Source organism: Sciurus vulgaris (assembly GCF_902686455.1).
Source record: "Sciurus vulgaris genome assembly, chromosome: 6".
NCBI classification, from domain to species: domain Eukaryota; kingdom Metazoa; phylum Chordata; class Mammalia; order Rodentia; family Sciuridae; genus Sciurus; species Sciurus vulgaris.
Genome location: NC_136466.1, coordinates 102,007,468 through 102,029,512, shown reverse-complemented (window position 1 = coordinate 102,029,512; position 22,045 = coordinate 102,007,468). Strand labels below are relative to the sequence as shown.

The window sequence follows — 22,045 nt, the reverse complement described above, 5'->3', positions numbered from 1 at the left end:
TTTTAAGGGTGGAAATAGGAGATAAAAAAATGACCTTTGTACTCATTTAAGTTCAAGTATGTGGGGGTAGATATCTGGAAGCAAAGACTTCAATTTTCTCCTTTGCTTTTAGGGTTTTACTAGAGTGGATAATTTGCAGATTATGATAAGTGCACTGAAAAATTATAAAGTATCCCTAATCTCCCATACAGGAAGTTGACCTTTAATGAAAATAGTAGGCAGGCATTAGAATTAACCAGCTTATAAGGTGTGCAGCATACAAGATTTTAATTACAAAAAAGGGTTCTCTGAGGATGTGACGGGCAAGAAGGCTATATTTGTGGACAGAACTTCTTCAGGACATTCTATTGCCAAATTAAAACAAGCCTGGATTTGCCAGGCACAGGGTCCCTGCATTGCCTACTTTGTGTGTGACACAACTAGTTCAAACTTACCCAGCTGCTCTGGACATTTTGTCTTTGATAATTTCATGAGTCTTTTGTTGTGTCATTAGTGGACACTCAGCAAGTTCTGCAGATAAGAGAAAGCCAGCAGCACAGGTTTCAAATCATTATCCACTGTGAAGATGGCTTAAAAAACAAACAGGAATGACATTGACCCAATTATGCTATGTCCATCTATGAATGTACCATAGTGAATTTCTCCTTCATGTATAACTGCAAAGGACCAATTAAAAAAATAAATAAAAGGAAGACGGGTATAGTAGAAGAAGAGGAACAGGTAGAGGGAAGAAGGGAGAGAAAGAGGCAGTACTGGGGAATGAAATGGAGCAAATTATATTGTATGTGTTTGTGATTATGTCAAAATAAACCCTGCTATTATACATAATTCTAATATATTAATAAAAACATTAAACTCACTGTAAAAATTTTAAAGAAAGAAGTAGGAGTAGGTAAAGTTGTAATCCATGTATGTATGTCAAAATTAATTTTCATTTCATGTGTAATTATAAATAAAAATAAAAATAAAATAATTAGGGATCCATATATGAAGATGTGCTTAAGAGAGAAAACAATTTTGCTCACAGCAAGAACTGGAATAACCTAATGTACAGAATGCAGGAGATTATAAGGTATTCAAAGCAGACTACATATTGAACATTCATCGCCTTGGTTGTAGGAGCTGCTGATAAATAAGCCTACTAAAGATGAAAAATATTATAGACATTTAATGATCTTTTCACCACATTAAACCTGCTTTATCCGGTTTTATACCTCATCGTTTTCAGAAGATAATTTAACACTGAGTAGGGTTTTAAAAATATAAAGAGAAACAAAAGAAGGATATTTTACTTTTCATGGAAAGGACAAGAACAAAGTAATTATATAAAGACCATGACTACCAATTTTCTGACTTAAGTGAAATATGTAGATTCAACTACAGTAGGTTAAAATTTAAATATTAGGTAAGATTCATTGTGTTAGAATTATAAAAAGATTATGCACATTTTCCTTTTTCTTTTTTTTTTTTTTTAATTTTCTTCCTTCCTCCCACCCCCCATGTGATATTGGAGATTGAACCCAGGTCCTTGTACATGCTGGGCAAACACTCTACCACTATAGTAAATTCCCATTGCCTTTTGAAATATTATTTTGAGATAGGATTTGGCTGAGTTATTCATGTTGGCCTCCAAAATGTGATCCTCCTGACTCAGCCTACCAAGTAGCAAGGAGTTCAGGTATGGGAAACTGCACCTACCTATATCCCTTTCTTGAACACACTTAGGTAATGGATGAGTAATAATCTAAATATTTATTAAATATTTTTAAAAATGTATTGATTCTTTTTAGTTATCCATGATAATAGAATTTATTTTATCATAACTATAGAAGCATGGAATAACAAAACTCAAGTCAAAATGGATCAAGGATGTAGGAAGTAGACCAAAGACTCTGCATCAAATAGAAGAAAAAGTAGGCTGAAATCAACATGTCAGCTTAGGACTAGACTTCCTTAACCAGACTCCCAAAGTGCAAGAAGTAAAAGCAAGAATTAATAAATGGGATAAATTCAAGCTAAAAAGTTTTTTCTCAGCAAAGGAAACAATCAATACAGTGAAAAGAGAGCCTACAGAGTGGGAGAAAATCTTTACAATGCACACTTCATATAGAGCGCTAATCTCCAGAATTTAAAATGAACTCAAAAAACACCAAAAATACAAATGAACCAATCAATAAATGGGCTAAGGAAGTGAACAGACACTTCACAGAAGAAAATATATAAGTGATTAACAGATATATGAAAAATTGTTCAACATCTCTAGTAATTAGAGAAATTTAAATCAAAATTACCCTAAGATTTCATCTCACTCCAATTAGAATGTTTATAATCAAGAATACAAGCAACCGTAGGTGTTGGTGGGTGAGGATGTGGGGAAAAAGGCACACTCTTACATTGCTGGTGGAATTGCAAATTGGTGCAGCCACTCTGGAAAGCAGTATGGAGATTCCTCAGAAAACTTGGAATGGAACCACCATTTGACCCAGTTATCCCTCTTCGGCGTATGCCCAAAGGACTTAAAATCAGCATACCATAGTGACACAGCAACATCAAAGTTTATAGAACATGTAGATTGGGAACCAATCTAGATGCCCTTCAGTAGATTAATGGCTAAAGAAACTGTAGTATATATACAGAATGGAATGTTATTCAATGAAAAAGAAGAATAAAATTATGGCATTTGCAGGTAAATGGATGGAGCTTGAGAATATCATCCTAAGTGAAATACGCAGATACCAAAAACCAAAGGTCTATTGTTTTCTCTGATAAATGGATGCTGATAGGGGGCGGTAAGGGAAGAATGGAGAAATGTTGGATTGTGTAGAGGGAAATGAAGGGAGGAGAGGGGTAAGAACAGTGCGGGGAGGAAAGATGGTAGAATGAGACAAACATCATTAGCCTATGTACATATATGATTACAAGAATGGTGTGACTACATAGTGTACAATCAGAAAATGAAAAGTTGTACTCCATTTGTGTACAATGACTCAAAATGCATTCTGCTGTCATATATAACTAAATAGAACAAACAATAAAAATGCATTCCATATAATTTGTTCTAATTCAGTCTCCAGTACTCCTGAATCTTCCTGTCTCTCCCCTCCACTCAACTGACCTTTCTGCTATTAACGTATTTTTTTTAAATTAGTATCTTGTGGATGTTCATGATGGAGAGATTCACTATGGTATATTCATTCCACTACTTTTCCTGTCCCATCCTTCCTCCCTTCCCTTCATTCCCTTTTGTCTACTTCATTGATCTTTCTTCTATTTTTTTTAACTACCTCCTTATTTTAAATTAGGTTCCACATATTGGAGAAAACATTAAACCTTTAATTTTTTGGGACTGGCTTACTTCACTTAGCATGATAGTCTCCAGTTCAGTCCATTTACTGGCAAATACCATAAACCCATTCTTCTTTAAGGATAAGTAATACTCCATTGTATATACATACCATATTTTCTTTATTCATTCATTTGTTGAAGGACACCTAGACTGGTTCCATAACTTGACTCTTATGAAATGTGTTGCTATATACATTGATGTGGCTGTGTCATTGTAGAATGCTATTGTTAAATCCTTTGGCTATATACTAAGGAAGAGGATAGCTGGGTCATCTGGTGGTTGAACTAATTTCCAGTCCCACTAACAATGTGTGAGTGTACTTTTTTCTCTACATCCATGCCAACGTTTATTGTTATTTGTATTCTTGACAATTTACATTCTGACTGAAGTGAGCTGAATTCTCAATGTAGTTTAAATTTGCATTTCTCTAAGTGCTAGAGATGTTGAACATTTTTTCATATATTTTTTTGACCGTATATATTCCTTCTTTTGAGAAATGTCTGTTTAGTTTCTTTGCCCATTTATTGTTTTGTTCATTTGTTTGTTTGTTGGTGTTAAGTATTTTGAGTTAGTTCTATGTACTGGATATTAATGCCCTATCTGAGAAGCAGGTGGCAAAGATTTTCTCACATTCTGTTGACTCTTTCTTCATGCTCTTAATTGTTTAGGACATTAAATTTTAAAGCATATGTATCCCAGAGTTGGTGATCCTTCAATTCTGGTTGTCTAAGATTCTTTCAGATTATTCTAGTTCACTGATGAATAATGTACAGTGAATTAAGTATTTAAATCAAATTATGGAAATTTAATTTACTGATTACATGGGGTCGAATAAGGTTATTTGTGATTGATTAAGCTCCTAATTCTACTAATTGAAAAGTCACCAGAGACTGAAAAAGACAATGACCAATTTATTATTGAAAAGTCAACTCCTTAATTGTGTTGGTACTATACTTGACTTTCTAAGACATTATTTACTAGAGTTCATCTTCTAGTTAAGAATATATTGACTATTAAATTCTGGAAACTAGAAGTGAAGACAGGGTTATTTTCTATTGTGTTAAGTGTGCACACACTTGTGTGTGTGTGTGTGTGTGTGTTATTTGAAGTCTCCCTTTTTTTTTTTTTTTTTGAAATGGAAAAACCTATCTTATCTATAGAGCACTATTTTTCTTCTTCATTTTTTCATTTTTCTTTTTGGCACCAGTGATTGAACTCAGGGGCATTTGACCACTGAGCCACATCCCCAGCCCTATTTTTCTGTATTTTATTTAGAGACAGTGTCTCACTGAGTTGCTTAGTGCCTTGCTTTTGCTGAGGCTGGCTTTGAACTCATGATCCCCCTGCCTCAACCTCCTAAGTTGCTGGGATTTCAGGTGTGTGCCATTGTACCTAGCCTCTTTTTTCTTTTTTCTTAAATACGGTTACACCTCAGCCTAGGATGGGGATGAACCTATTATCGTAAGTTGAAAACATCATAGCAAAAAATGCACTTAATACACCTAATTTACACAACATCATAGCTTAGCATAGCTGCCTTGAAAGTTGAGAACACTTATAATAGCCTACAATAGGGCAAAACCATCTAACACAAATCCTGTTTTATACTGAAGTGCTGAGTAGCTCAGGTAATTTATTGAAAACCTGTATCCAAGAAACACAGGCAGCACAGTACTCTGTGGAGTATCAGTTGTTTCCCTCCTGATTGCATGGCTTACTGAGTGCTGAGGCTCACTGCTACTGCTCTGTATCTCAGTAAATTATCATATGGCATATTGCTAGCCTGAGAAAAGATCAAACTCCACAATTTGAAGTATGACTTCTACTGAATATGTCTGGCTTTCATAACATCATAAAGATGAAAGATTACAAATTGAACTCCAGTAAGTTTGGTGTCCTCTATGTAAGTATTTTTGATTATTACATTAAAGATCTCATGCTTTCCTCATGGGGATAATCCATTAGCTGTGTTTTTATAGCACATGCTTTGACGTTTCAAGTTTATTACTCACATTTTAAAAAATTAATGCCATCAAGGATCTCACAGTAGTTCATTAGCTGTTCAGTCATTTGTGGATTTTTAAAAACATATTCATGTGATCAATACTTCAGATATTGACCAATTATTTCAAATGTATATTTTTAGATAATACTGTTGTATTAAATTATTTAAGACCATAATGAAAACACAGTAAACAATTTTTGAGTGCTTGACTGGAGGAAGGTCATTCCTATTGTTTCCACAACGGCACTCATTTTCAATGTACTTTAACTTTGTAAAAGAAGTATTGAACCAGGATGGAGGATGCCATTAGATATAAATCAACCCTGAAACTGGGGCAAATCTAACCTTGTTTGAGTTTTTCTTTTTTCTTGCAGAGAGGGCATTTCATTCATTCTTCCTAGAATTGTCATGGATATACATTAAATATTTTTTGTGTCACAAATAATAAATTTTGACCATTTTAGTGATTTTTTAGATGTCATTCCCCCAGGATTCTTTCTCTGATCTACTTCATTGGCTGGTGTATGTTCCTCTGTATTATCTTCTTTTAACCTATGGAGTCTATTTTTGTCATACACCATCATAATTATTTATTTTCCTTTTACCCCCAGCCCATCCTCTAAAGTGTGAGTTCCTGAAATTAACCTTTTCATTTCTGTATTTCCAAAATATCACTGAGTGGTCAGAGCAAAATGATCCTAAAAGTTTGCTGAAGGAATGATTAATATACAAATCAAAAAAGTTGAATAATTTAACATTTTCTTTATACTGATATAGTAGTTTCTTTGGTGTGTTAATTATGAAAGAAATTAGCTTTTCTTTATATCTTAAGTCAAACTGAAAACACATTTTAATATTTTCCAAGCCCAAGTTTCAACCTAATGTTACAGTTCAGAGGCCTAAATGTTTGTGATATTCAGCTTGGGTAGGGAGCCACTTAAGCGAGAAATTAGTAACTTGAGTTTCTGAAATATAGGGTAGGAGGTTAGAATAAGGGTATAGAGGATTCAGATTATGAATTTTTAAACCAAATTGACTGTGGAAAATTCTGGTTAAAAATATATCCCAGTCTATTAAAACAGACAAACAAAACCAACCCATGGGTATACATTATGTTTTACTCAAAATGGCAAGTTTGCCAGTTATCCTTGATTCATGCTCCAAGACCAACTTCAGATCCTATTTAATACTTTGATATATATTTACTAGAAGAATCAATAATGAAATGTAATGAGGGAGAAATTGGTTTTTCATTAGAATGTTTTATGAGGCAAATGGTAAAGGACTTTGCCCACCACATTAAAAAAAAAAAAAAAAAAATCACACAATTCTATATTTAGTATTTCTACTTTGTTTCTCCTAAAAAACTTTTCACACTTCCTGGCACCAAACCTCTTTTCTCTCCATATCAAGACTCTAACAACCTTCCATTGACAGGTTGTGTTCAGTTTACAGCTGCCTGTAAACTCACAATGGTCGTCTAGCCTACCAAAGTCAAGCAGCCAGCAGATACCACCTGTTAAGAGAGCAGCTCAGGGACCATGTTGCCAGTGGTTTCAACTTTTAAGTCTGTCTCATAGAAAGAAAAATAAGTTACACTGTGTTTAAGAATACATATATACTCAGGAATACCCTTGGGATAAAATAGTTTATAAAATAATTTTTACAATGCACTTATATTTCCCAGCCCTGTCTCCTTTCCCTCTCTTCCCCTCTGCTCCTCTCTTCTCTAGTGCCCTGGTGTATTTAATTAAAAAATAATTAAAATGAGTCCTGACTCATGAATTTATTTTCATTGGCAGCTTGAAAGCCATTATTTTACTATTGTTTACTATGGATCTTGGAGTCTCAGTCCCCAAAGTTCAATTATCTTATCAAGGTATGTATACCATTGAAAACAGATTCTTTTTTGGGATACTTCCCTTGTCAAAAAAAAAAACAAAACAAAAAAAAAAAAAACAGTATTTATTTACTTACCATATTATTCCTTCAGAAACTTGAGAACCAAGGAAGTAAGGCTGCCTAAGTTTGGTTATTTAGTGCTTCCTGTGTTCTATGTCCCCTCCCTGGGCCCTGGCAGAAAACTGTCATTAGCTTTGTGCAGCACTGGTGCTCCTGTCTGCCAGAGCCACTAGTCTGTGGGGCTCTCTTCCTGAAAGGCAAAGTCTTTTTTTCAATGTTTCCTTTCAATCTCTAATGTATCAGGTAGAAGTGGAAAAAAATATTAAGTATGTGTATATCTATGTTTAATTTGTCACTTAGTTATTTATCACAGAAAACATCCCGCTCTATCATTTTCTCACAGTGCATTCACCATGTCTTCCTGTTAATTCTTGACAATGCTTTAGCCTGATGCTTCCATAAATTATCACAAAGCTGTTTCATTACAAAGCCGTTTCCATGTTGGCCATGGGGGAAGTCTTGTCTGAATGCGTCATCAGTCTCACTGTCACCGCTTCCTGTACAGGTGGCAGCAGGTCGAGCTAATGTTACAATTTATCATCAGTACTAACATATTTATGTGTGGGCATATGAAGGGCACTATGGGGTTTTTACATAAATATGGAAGAGTGTGGTTCATGTATTTGAATTGATTATAATAAAATTAAATCAGAGGCAATCACCATATGCAATGCTTAATCATGAGATGTGGTGACCATTTGCTATGCTACGACACTATATTTCCACAGCATTAGTGTTTTCAAATGATTCAGTCAACTTCTGCCAAGTTATGCAAAAACAACTAAATGAGACGCCTTTTCCAAAAATGTTTTCTTCTTACAGCTACCAAATTCATCTAATAGAAATAGCTGTTTGAGTAAGTGCCACTTGCCTACTGTGCAAAACACTTTATTTTGCAGTGATGTTGAAACATCCAATATGAATTATAGGCATTTACTACAATAGAATCAAGGAATCCTATTTCTCCCTTCAAAATCAATAGAAAAATTGCTACTTACATGAAGCATTATTTTCTTTGTAAAGACAAATGACAATGCATTTTGTTTCAGGGTAGTTGAGACATTTTTCAACTATCAGACTGGTTTAATCATCCATTTTACCTGTTCAGGTAAAAGGATCCTTTTGCATTTCAAAGGCTAGAGGCAGTGTTTTCACAAATGAGTAATCTACTAATTTGATTATTAAAGAAAACTAGTCTTCTGAGAGATAGAAACCACTGCATTTTTTAGAGTAAAAAATTAATATTGTTACTAATTTTTACTTTAAAGATTTGTATTCAAAGCTGAAGTTGTAGACAGTTTACATTTCTAGGTTATATAGAGAGAATGTTTTTTTTTTTTTTTAATTTATAAAGTTATTCTCAGTTCATTTTAAAAACAAGCTTCAACCTGGCCAGGATTTTCTCTTTGGAATTCTAAATGCTTCTATTATTTTTGCATCTTGAATCAGTAACTTTAAAAGCTTCATAGGTGGAAATATTTTGTTGGATAATTATTCTGCTGTCAGAATGAATTTTTATCCTATACAGATGCCATGATTTATTTTTGGCATTCTTGAAAATATTTGTATATAATTACTTTTATTTAATAAAAGCACATTTGTGTGTGTGTGTGTGTGTGTGTGTGTGTGTGTGTGTGCAGTATGCATGTGTGTTAGTCAAACTATGGAGTCCCAGTGAACCTTTTACATTAAAATTCAATTAAACAGGAATATATATGAATAAATACATATAAGAGAATACTGAGAGCTGTCAAAGATTCATTGGAGTTCAAATTACAAGTCAATATTTAATATTTTAGAATTATCTTAATTTTTTCAGTCTTAAGAAAATATAAAAAAGTGGGAATTACATCTACTTAATATTTCCCTAGTGACTGCTAGAGAGTTAGAAGGAGTATTTATGAAGAAGCCAAATGTTATGACTTTAGTTAAGCAATTGCTGAAGTTACATAGAAAATATATTACTGCCATCATATGATTGCTTGACACTGACTGGCTCACCTCATTATATTCCTGAGTATAATGAACTGAAAGAATAATAGAAACAATAGCAACATCTGTTTAACCATGGGCACATCAGTCTTGGAACACAATATTTTAAATACACATGAGACATGAGAAAAAAAGTTGACTTTGAATTATTAATATTTAGTAACATTTCTACAAATTAAAGGAATGTGAGGATGCACACATTTTAGTGATCTTGGAAAGACCAATTTAGCTCATACCAATATATTCTGCAAGGGTATTATTTCTATTTTTTCTGTGTCTGTTTAATTGTTCTGTACAAATAAAAAAGAAATCAAGCATGTGGTCAAGAGTAGGGGAACTCATAGACACTTTGTGTAATCTTACAAATGTATTTAATTACAACTGCTTCAAAAGTATCCCAGATTTTCAAAAGTTTATTTGAAGTTTGAAGACTAGACAAGGTCATACTGATTTTACAACATCCTACGTGATTTAAGTATATATACAAAGGAAAAAAAAAAAAAAAACATTGGAATATTACACAGCTTGAAAGTTTGCAAAGGTTACTTGTGTCTTGGTTATTTCTGTTCTTCCTGACACATCACAGTCAGCATTCAGTATTATATTTCATAATTTGTTAACTAGCAAAGATACAATCATTAGTACCCTAAATCTTCAAAATTCACACCAACCACTATGAAGTCATTCAGAAAGAGAAAGTCAACCCAAAAACTGTAGTTAGTGAGTATAATAAATGCTTTAAATAAGATATAGATTAAATGGAGATGTTTAAATTGTTTTATAAATTATAAAATTAGCATATTGCAGTTACTTAAATAGTGAAGAGTAGGGGATTCTTTTTGTTTTCTGCTTATGCGATTCTATTTGTTTTAGAATTATAATAAAATAAATTTGCTTTACCTTGATGTCATTGATACAAGTGACACAAAGTCTACTTCACAATAATTACCAACATTTCCACATGTGAGAATCCCTTTGCTGTCATCAGATTTGGGCATCAAGGGACAAAGAGAAACCCCACAGGACATCCTGTGTTTTGATGAGCACATCAATCAGAGGGAACATGCCCAAGCAGGAGAATCATTTCAGTATCTTTCAAAAGGTAACCAATATAATTTTAACCAACTTTCTTGGAAAATATTTTTAACAGTTATCAATAGAAAAAAATTCAAAATATCATATGAGGTCATGAATAACTCTGGTGAAGTAAACCATCACAAAGAATTACTCAAAATATTTAACACATACTCTTAAGAATGAAGAATCATGCATAATCTGTAAAGGAAAAACATCTAGAAATTTAGGAGGACAGGAAACCCAAAAGAATTAAGGACCATTTGCTAGATAAGTAAGTATATGTATATTTTTAGGTCTAAGTAATTATTTATAACATGACTTTAAAATTTAGCCACTTAAAGATATTTTTCATTTAAAATTATCTAAGAAAGAATATCAAGGATAGAATAATTTCATTTTTGAAAGATGTTGAAAACCAGTCACCATTTCTGAGTTTAAAATCAATAATATTATAATAAAATCCCAAAGCAGAAAGCACGGGACATAGAACCAATATGTTGCCAGCCAGTCCCCTTGGACCAATTAACTTGCTCTTACTAAAAATGTCAATGTGATTGACTTTCTCTTTGAATTCTTCACTATGATTGAAGACCACTCTATATATACATCAGTAAGAAATGCTGTTAACACATGGACAGACAGGACAGTAACAGTCTAGTGGCTTTTGTTATGCAGCACAAAGATTAAAGGAAATAAAACTTAGCAGTGCTGTGCAGGAACTTAACATTTCGTACACATACCATCCCTCCTTTTCCAGGACCCTTAATTTAAAATTCCAATAATTCTGTTTCTAAGCCTTATAAAATAAATACTTGTAAAGCTTATAAATTAGATGTTGAGGACTTTTATGGAGGCAATGTAAGGTTTAATTTTAGAGACATGTCAAGGAAACCTCCATTATCAATAACAAATTGTTATGATAATTGCTTATTTTTTCAGGACCTTTGAAGCAAAATAAATAGAAATCAATTTTCATCTTGGAAATGGTTTACGACTTTGTCATTAGTAAATAGTTTGCTCCTTATAAATACCTACACAATGTGCTTTCCTGGAAAACCACCACCATTTTCAAATATCAATAAAATTTTAGTTTCACAGGAAAGGTGGAGATGAACAAAGAAACGGTGAGTATGCTTGGCCAAACTATGCAGCACTTTGTTAATATTTGTTTGCTATTTTTTTTAAATAGACAAAAGATTGATGAGACTACTATTTCAAAGTAAATGTAAGACTAAAAATACCACCAAAATAAAGATTTAAATTTAAAGGGACATAATGACTTTTATTGTTTCTTTTAGCAAATAGCATTATGGTTTTCACAAAGGAAGTATTTGGAAATTACCTAGCTACACCTTCCTTCAAAAATAAAATTTCATATTCAATTTATTGATACTAAATATAGTTTAATCTCCTGATCTTTAATCATGTTCCTTATATATGAATAAATATGAAAGTTCCTTTAGTCAAATAATTGAAGAAAAATTCAGTTAGGAAAAAAAGTATTGACTTATCCAGGCAATATAAAAAGTAAAGAATACACATGCAAATCAAAAGGGAAAAAAAAGGTACATAATCTCTGATTAGAAATAATGAAAGTAAAATTTTCATTTTAAATGATAATTTTAAGTCATATTTTAAATCATAATATTAATTTGTACTGCATATTACAGATTCTTCTTCAAATTCTGTTATAAACACTGACAGTGTTAGGTAGGCACAGGGAAACAGGATAATGCAGTTATTACAGGAAAAAAAGTTATTGCTAACATCATAGTTTTTCTTTTATAATAATTGTTGAGTATTGATTGTAAAAGCTATCAACTTTTACCAGATAACTATGAGTTTTTTTTTAATTTTTGCTATAAAAAGAAGGCTAATTTCTTTCCCTAATATAGTTCAATCAGTGTAAATAATTCAGAAAACAATAAGAAAATTTACAGTTAGTGTGATGTTTCTTAAGAGAGGTGAACAATAAAAAAATGAAATAATCAAAAAGGCAGGCTTAGAACTCCTTAAAAAGACAGTTAGTGGCCTACCATAATTTGAGCACTCTATCATGAAAACAAACCCCATTCAGTTTCCTACAGATTTTGCACAGTTCATTCCATGGAGATACTTTCAGGGAAATCAAGAAGGGTGTTGTGGGATGTGCAGCCTCCTCACTCCTCCTCTGTGCAGCCCAGGAGCTCTGACCGCAGTGTGATTCTCCCGTACCAGGACCAAGGAAGGATTCTTATGTGTCGTGCATAGATGGGAGGGTCGATGACATTTTTTCTGTGGGTGTCATTGTCAAAATTGCCTTGAAAGACCTAATAAAAAAGAAAAAAGATTTTTCAATCATATAGTCTTCTTTTTCTCCAGAATTATTTTAATTTACTTATTTGGAACACATTTCCCAAATGTAAGATTTGATAACTATTTTCTTTTCTTGAAAACATTGCAACTTCTTTTAAGGTTTCATTTTAAACTGAATTTTCAACTAATGTTTAAAGAGTTAGAAAAGATAAGAGTTGATTCTAATGCTGGAACATACAATTTTTTATGTGCTTTTCTCCTTTTTTAAAAAATACAGCAGATTTTTTTTTTTTTTTTTTTTTTTTTTTACATAGACTAATGTTGGTCAGGCAGCTTGCCCAATTACTCTCTTTTGAGGAGCAACTCAGAGATCTAACTTGCTTTCATATGACAGGCATCATTTGGAACATGTGTCATCCACTTTCACAAGAGGAAAGGGTAAAGAGCTGATAGACTGTGCAGAATGTTTTAAAGAACAAGGTTTGGAAATGGCTAACATTATTCTGTACATACTTGACCTTAACTAATTATATGGCCTTTAATTCTAGAGGAGGTTGGGAAATGAACAGGAGTACATGGGTAATTGCTGAGCAACAACAGTCCTTATCACAGTGTCATTTGCTCACTTCTCATGTAGAAAACAAAATTAACTCATCTCCTGAAAAGACAAACCTATAAATGCTGATTCTGAACTAGATTTTCTTTTCATCTACTAATACTTGGATTCATGAGATAAAATATTAGAATCTTGTGATTTAAAATATTCTGAAATTGCAAGACTGCTTCCATTCTTTTTTTTAAATATAATTATATTTTTAATGTCCAAAGAAAAATATAGAACATTTCATGAATTTGTGTGTGATCCTTGCACTGGGGCCATGCTAATCTTCTCTGAATTATTCCAATTTTAGTATATGTGCTGCCAAAGCAAGCACATCCATTCTTCTTTATTAGAGAGGTTTTATAGCTTTTTCTCTCACTTTTTTTGTTTGTTTGTTTTGTTTTGTTTTGTACCAGAGATTGAAGCCAGGGATGCTTAACCACTGAGCACCATCCCCAGTCCTTTTTATTTATTTATTTTTTTTATTTTGAGACAGCTTCTCATTAAGTTCTTAGGGCCTCAGTGGGTTGATCAGACTGGCTTTGAACTTGCAATCCTCCTGCCTCAGCCTCCCTAGCCACTGGGATTACAGTCATATGCCACCATGTCTGGTCCACAGAGATTTTTGTAGTAACATTGACAAGTGCCTACTTAAAAAAAAAAGAAAAATCATAGCACTGGGATCTTGATAGGACTGACAGTAAATTATAAATTACTTGGACAGAAACTAAGTTACTTAAAATAATGTCTACTTGAAGACTTTACCATTTACAGATTTTCTTATTATAGTAACTTCTAACATTTTATAGTTTTTACTTAGCTCAACTAGGATAGTGAAAAATTTTCAAGGTGTTTCCTTTTTACTAATAATTTAATTTTTCCTTTTGACTACACAGTAAATTAGTTATAATAATAAGCTTATTTGTCAAAAGGAAAAGCATCTTATGATTGAAAGATTTTTTTTTTTTTTTTCTTATTTAAGATCAAAATATGACTATATGGCCAAAGGAAGAACTAAAAAAAAAAAAAAAAAAAAAAAAAACCACCCCAGAACAAGAAACTTCATCATCTTATGAGAGAATGCCTAAGCCACATCTTTGAACATTTTCAAATTAAAGGGAATGCATTAAATATAACTTGGAATAAGTTGATTTGGTCTTATATGGTCACAAAATATTCCCCTAGAAAGAGAAAAATAAAGAAATAAAGACACCTTCCTTTAAAGCATTAGACAGTGTGGCACTGATTAATTGAGGCAACAGTTAAGAGTAGGTAGTCTTACTGCTATTTTCACGAAAAGATTATTTGCCCTTGAAAGCAAATGGAAACTGCTGTCCCCATCTGGTGGGGGAATAATTTTTCAACTTGACACAAAATATGCCTCAAAGCTGATTTTTGAATAAACATTTGCTGAAGAATAGAATACAGAACTCTGTTTGGTCTAGAATCCATCATCCTGACATAACAAAATTCATACTAATTTAATAGGAATTTTATCTCCACAAATGCTCTGGCCTGTGTTAACCAAGGAAAACCTTAGCCTGTATTGAGATCTGTTACCAAGTAACAGTGTCTCTGTTAGCAAAAGCTCCTACATATAGGAAATACCATGTAAACATGCACCAAAATCTGCAAAGAGCTTGTCATTTCAATAGTGAAAAGAGAGTACATGCTCTGGTTTCCTGACATTCTCTCTGCCCACAATATTGAATTCAAATGCTTCACTATGATGTTAAAATTTAATATAGAATCTAAAATCCAATTTTGTTCCCTGCAAGAGAACTTAATGTATATCTTTGGAATAATAGATTTTAAATTCATTAACTTTCATTGCAAGATCTATAATGGTTCAAAATATAGTGTTATAATACCTCTTAAGGAAAAACAGGAAAAAACATTTTTATGTCTCTCAGCACAGGTTTTAATGAGGAACTATCAAGATACAAACCATTAAATGATTAGTTATACTCGTTTATTGATAATATATTTTTATAATATTGAGAAAATATACCAGTTGAAGTTGAATACATCTTAGAAAATTCTGATTTTTTTTTTTTTTTTTTTTTTTTGTGGTGCTGGGGATCGAACCCAGGGCCTTATGCTTGAGAGGCAAGCACTCTACCAACTGAGCTATCTCCCCAGCCCGAAAATTCTGATTTAATATGAAAAAATCATTGATATTTTGATGCTCATTTTAAAAAATGAGAGAATTTTCATAAAACAGGATAATTTTAAAATGAAAGTGCACTCTGAAAAGTAACCAAATTTATATTGAAATTGCCCTACCCATGCTCTAAAAGTACTGAAAATACAGTTTTGTTTTCAGAGGTTTCTCAGTAATAACACAAAACACATGGTTGCTAAGAGGACATCTTGTGGTTGCTGTGTAAATATGTGGCACTTGGGCTGTTTTCTTGTCTCCAGTCCTAGGAAGACCCTGCTCAAGAATGCCATTTCTATGTTTACCTGGAAAAGGAATGCATACACAGTATTTTGGGTTGACTTCATAGAATTTCTAATATTTCTAGAAATAAGGGTTTCAGATGCCCACTTTAAAGATATAGGCACCCAATTGAAATTGAAGCCTGAAAAGGTTGATGGAGAATATTAAATCTCCATATAGAAGGGAAAACATTTTAAATGAGAGACAGTTTGATTTACATTTAGAAAATGTATGTTCAAGTTTCAAAGGAGGAGCCTAATTAGTTGATGACAAGTTTGCTGATGTATTCAAACATGATGATGCTTGGGGGGTCTCTGAGGCATTTCTAACATATGGGGCCTCAAGAAAAAGGCACTCAAGGCACTTCAGAGAGGTTTCCATAATTACAACGTAAGAGAAGAGGAGAGAGTGAAAACACAGTACCCTCAACCTTGTTCAGATTTTCTATTGTTTTCTATTGTTGACTCTCCAGTGATGCTAGTTAAAATTCAAATCAGGTTTTACTGGGGTTTCAACTCTCAACACAGAATATCAGATAAAATGTAACAACTAAATGTTGCTTCCAGCAACATTGCATATATTTTTAGGAGGAGACTTGTCATTCTTTTTTAGGGACCAATGTCTCTTCAGGCCAGTGTAGATGTTATTAACAGGAAGCTGCCAAGGATCATGAAGGAAAGCAAGACTGTCCTTCATTACGTGGTTAGAGAGGTGGGGCATTTCTCAGCTCCTAGCATTCATGGCTAGGACTTTACACAGGAATCATTTGGGGATTTTTTGTAGATACTTTCTTTAGAAAATCATCTGATTTGTAAAGATGTACTTCTTTTTATTTGTTAGAAACTTAACTCATTAAAATTTTTAAACAGATTTCCATTATTTTAACTTTCTGGAATTTATGTTCACATTGTCCAAATAGTGACTGGTTTAAAATGTTTTTATATTGATTCCCTGAGTTCTTCAAGGTTAAAGATTCAGCATTTTACTAAGTCTCAAGAGACCATCACCATGATAGGGGACAGGCAAATGGGAGTGGTGGGAACATGAGGTTAAGGGAATGATTCTATCAAGTGGGCCTACTGTGCGGACTCCCCTATGCTTTCTTTTCTAAGAAGCAAACTACCTGCAGCCCTGCCTAGATTAAGTGGACAGGATATGTCACGTTCCTCAGCAAACTATATGTTATCTGCAGGAGAAATGTAGGTAAAAAAATTCTAGTAAGAGGAATGCAAGTTACCCTGAAGGGGAGACTTTTCTAACTCTTTCACAGACCAGATCCTGGAACTCAGGGAGATAACGGTAATTCCCCTAACCATAAAATCTGTGAGAACAGATTCCAAGTTGAAACAGTAGCATAGGCCAAAGTGATCTACAGTGGTCATGGCAGTGGGGGCTTGAAAGTGTGATGTCATCCTGCTGTCATTCAAAAGACAAGAGGAGTACATGTGTGGGACTCTCTGGAATCCCTAATAAAACTAGAGATCAGGAGAGGAATGCTGTCCCTCTCCTCTCTGACAGCACTCACTCACCCTCAAGAGGGTTGGTCCATTTTCTCTCTCTCGGTTTTTTTTTTTTTTTTTTTTTTTTTTTTGTTTTTTTTGTTGTGTTGGGGATTAGAACCCAGGGCCTTAGTACTTACAAGGTGAGCACTCTACCAACTGAGCCATATTCCCAGCCCTTCCTAGCCCTTCTAATAAACTCACATCTGTTACTCTGAGTGATACGTCTGAAGTATTCCTGACTTACTTGGAAATGGGTTCTGAGGAGGGAGGGCTTCACACTGCCTCAGTTTCCCAGAAGCTCCAGCCCTATAACAACTTTATCCCTCTGGTGGTGAATAAAACTTTCTCAAGTTTTCTTTATTGTTTAAATTTGCCTTGTTAATGGTGTCAAGCATAGTATTGTCTTTATTGACTACACCTGTACCCTAAAGTGATATTCTTAAGGAATAAAGGATACAAATAAAAAATGCACTTTCCTACAGCTGTGTGTGTGTGTGTGTGTGTGTGTGTGTGTGTATCTGTGTGTAGTAGATGGGGCTGAAAGTGAGAAATTCTTGATTTAGCATACCTAATTTCAATTATTTATCCTGTCATCTGGGGGACTTTTAATAATGAAGTTAGAACAGTCTTTTCTAGCTGTGATCCCTAAGAAACCTTGTTTTAAGCTAACTCTACCCATACAATACAGAAATCTGAGACAAGGAAGAGAACTTAGATTTGCCAGCACTAAGTTTCGTCTCTAATATTTCTGACATGGAATGTTTGGCCTATCCATAGGAAGTCTCAATCAAATAGTGCAGCTGTGTATTTAGACAGTTCAAAAGCTTATATATTTATTAGAAGTATGCCTGTCTCTAACGTCAATCTCCTGATTCTACTGGTACTTTATTATCAATAAGCATAGACATTTAGCCCATCAAAAGAAAAGCACTTTTTGACTTATTTAAACAATAACAATACAGCTCTTTAAAAACTCAAATTTACTGCTCCAGGCTTAATAGTCACAGCTAAAAATATCTTTATGTTACATGAAATTGAGACTTGATTTTATCTTGATTGGATTCCATTGGCTACCCTATGATTTAACTATGACTCAAAATGTGATATATATTTGGACACAGAATTTACTGCATAGTATGAACAGCTCAACAGACAGAGAATGTCTTTGCTGTTGATGCAGTATTTTGATCAATGTCAGTCTAAATTTTAAACATGTTATGTTAGGTTCAGGGTCATAGTTGATTGATCTGTAGTAAGAAAACCTCTGAATTTTTTCAGAAATTTTATCTTAAACCAAATTTTTCCATTTTTTAACTTGTAAAATGGATATAGTGTAGTTGCATAAATTTATATTTTTCTTAATTCTATTTTATTGAATTTGTGACATTTTCAAAATAGTAATTCCTAGTAAAATTTACAACTTATTTAAAAAAATAGTTGAAACAGTGGGCATTAGAATTTAAGTATCTATCTCATAAAGTAATAATTTATATGTAATGAGTGTAAAATCTGGTGGATGATTTAAAGGTCAGATGTTTATTGGTTTAAGGTTTAGCATCATAAAAGCCCTTTATATATGTAGTATCAATATTACTTGAATTTATTGGACTGAAAGTTTTAATTACAGTATGAATTAAAAAATGGTTTTAAAGTCATAAAATTTTCACAGTATACATATGAAATCAAATATAACATGCTTACATTTGGATAGTGATTAGAGAAAGGGTTTGTATCTAATTCTATGATTCGATTGTCAATAATGTTTTAGACTAATCTATAATTAATTTGTCCTGTACTTGGCTGAATGTTAGGGCATTTCAAAAATCAAAAGTATTCTTTAAAAAGTAAAATACTATAATGTATAGAAAATTTGTTAAAAATTCAGTTAATAATATGAGCCTATATAATATTTAAAATTTTTAAAGTTTTGCATGTATGAAATTTCTGTTATTGATTGGATATAAAAAGTTTAAAACCAAAGTTTGATTCTTTTAGCCAGCATAGGCTCCAACTGATACTCAGTAAATTCAATTTTCTAAGAAAATTTGCCAGCATCCTGAAATCATTTTATGATTGAATGGATGGTATATCATTCTTGATGGTTTCCTGTGCAATCAATTCCACTAAACCAATGAAATTCTGTAACTAAATTAGTATAAATATGAACATATCCTTTTGGATGTAATAAGGAAATATGAAACTACTTTCCAGGTAAATTCCAATATACTAGGAAATGTTGTTTTAGAAAATAGGGCATATTGAGAATCACATTCTAAAGGGTTCTCATGCACACACACACACACACAAAAAAAAAACAACAAAAAAACAGGCTTTTGTTAGAGTTGTAGATTGTGTTAATAGGAGTCTACATGTACTATCAGTTTGCCAGTTTGCCAAAGAATGAGCCAAGGAATCAGCCTTCTCCATAGGCTATTCCAATAATGCTGTAGCAAAGATCCTCATGGACATAGGAATACAGAGCTGCCATAATATCTTTTGCCCTCAAGAATCCTAGGTAAAACTACTGCTTTCCAAAGTTGCAGGTAATGTTAAGTCAACAACCAACCAAACCTATTAGCGGGTTGGGTGAGCATTTCTGTGTATAAATTAAAGGGGAAAAATTCAATTAAAGAGTACATGGAATACTTGCATACATGGACACATGAGACTTTAAGGTGAAGCCACAATGACAGGGTCACATGTCCCAATTTGTGAAAGTATCATACATCTAGTCTTTAGGTAAGCGATCAAATGGGAAATACTTTGTTTTTGTATCAGCTACTAGCTATAACACATTAGACAACCAGCTTGTTTTTCTCTCTTCAAAATGATTTGATCATCTTTTTTCCTTTGCAAGGAAAATATATCAAGATACATATTTGTCTGAAGTTTGCCTACATGTGCTATTTGGAAGCAAATTGCTAACTAATGAAATTTTTTTCTGGTGGATGTCTCTTCTCCTGAGTTTAGGATGTGTGAAGTTAGTACAAGCCTAGTGTCTGTGCACATGACTGGTGATCAATGCACAGTACACACAATTGTGTAATGCGAGTGTGCAATAAAAGATTAATCTTGCCCAAAGAGAGGCCTGACTTTTTGCCTTTAGCTCTCATGATGTAATCTCTAAGCCCTTGGAATGTGCAGTCTGAAAAGAGTATCTTTGTTTACCTGGGAGCTGTGGACCATAGCGGACAGTCTATAGTAGAACTGCAATTTCACCTGGTTGCATTGGGTAAGCTTGACCACCAAAGCATCTGGAAAACTAAGTTCAGCCATGCAGGAGTTCAACCATGTTTACATGACTTAGCCTCAATAAAAACTCTGAACAACAAGGCTGGGGTAAGCTTCCTGGTTGGAAATACCTCTGACTTGCTGTGTCACATCATGGCAGAGAATTTAGCACTTCCCAGGTCTCAACTGGGAGAGGACGACTGAAAGGTTGAACCTGTAACTCTCCTGGATCCTGCCCCATAAGACTCATCTCTTGATTGATTTTTATCTGTATTCTTTCACAGTAGTGGACTTTTAACTATAAGTATACTATTTTAAAATATATTCTGTGAGTGCTTATAGTGAATTATCAAATCTGAGAATGGTCTTGAGCACTTTTGAACATGCAACTAATGTCAGAAGTGAGGACAGATCCATGCGTGTATGAATTCGTCAGGATGAACCCAACTACTATGTATAACTATGAAGCTCTGAAAAAACAAAAAAAAAAAAAAAAAAAAAAAAAAAAAAAGGAAGAAAGAAGTGAAGGTAGACTTGGAGAATCCTAAACTTTGCTATCAGTGTTGTTGAAGGGCTACAGGTTTCTCAGAGGAATTTTTTATATTTGTAACACTGGCAGTTAGAAAAGGAACCTCAGTTGTACAAAAGAGTTGTGTCTAAAACCTCCCCAATACCTTTGGTCAACCTGTGACTGCTACTCAGGCTTCAAAAGTCATTCTGATTGTACTCTCTTTTTTATTCTTTGACCAAATCTTGAAATAATAATCTAATGGATTTTCTTTATTTTATCTCTTACACTTTCTAAACCCTCTACTATTAGGGTCTACATGCTTTACCTTTTGCCTTTATATTTAATTTCAGGATGATATTTATTCTCATGGATATGAACCTAATAAATATGTCAAAGAACTAGTGTCAATTGTTCTCTTTTGTATTTCAGCAGCAAAACATCTTTATTCTCCTGTAATTCTTTAATATCATTTTCTGCAATGGCTTATATATTTTTTAAGCAGCATTACTTTGGACACCTACTGATTATTAATTTGAATTCCCCTGAGTAACTGCAGTCAGGTTTTCTGAAAGCTATAGAGCATGGTGACATATATAAATAATTCTGCACCATAATTTATGTTGGATACCAATTTTTATCTGTGTGCATTTCAATATATGCTTTGTTCCATAAGTCCTTTAAAAAACCTAGATCCTGGTTGCTTCAGAGATTTGTTTGCCTCTCAGGCTCTCTCAATGAAATTATATGAGGCTTTCAAACTGCCTATCCAAAGATTTAGCTTCAAAGGTTCAATTGTAGAACATTTTTGCTTGATGGATAAAGTAAAGAAAAACACAGATAAGTTCTACTGCCTTCCACCAATGCATGAATTAATTACCTTAAATCTCTAAAATAAATATACGGAATCTCTGAGAAAATTATTTTCACTCCCATTTTGCTCTCAGGATATTTCTTGTGGCTCTAAAGTTTGCTGTCTATTGTAAATATGTTAAAAAGTGGATTGTTGATTTCAGGCAATTCTACATTCCACTGAACTGATCTGGCTTAGCTTCATGCTCCTAGTAGCTATAAATTTCTAAT

At 33.3% G+C, this 22,045-nt stretch overlaps 1 protein-coding gene and 1 long non-coding RNA gene across 3 annotated transcripts in view; one reads left to right on the top strand and one right to left on the bottom strand.

Annotated features, from left to right (window-relative positions):
• The first annotated feature begins 9,158 nt into the window (after window positions 1-9,158).
• Window positions 9,159-12,282, top strand: LOC306663114. The gene is made up of 2 exons (XR_013764358.1): window positions 9,159-11,977; window positions 12,010-12,282. It is a non-coding gene; the product is annotated as an uncharacterized lncRNA (long non-coding RNA).
• EDIL3 (EGF like repeats and discoidin domains 3) overlaps window positions 12,036-22,045 on the bottom strand; it is a 416,261-nt gene continuing 406,251 nt past the window's right edge. The window contains exon 10 of one of the 2 annotated variants that reach the window (XM_079143471.1): window positions 12,036-12,691. In XM_079143471.1, the coding sequence (XP_078999597.1) occupies window positions 12,542-12,691 (150 nt within the window). In that variant the 3' untranslated portion in view covers window positions 12,036-12,541. The remainder of the gene's footprint in view (window positions 12,692-22,045) is intronic. The other variant, XM_079143470.1, reaches the window with a different exon arrangement.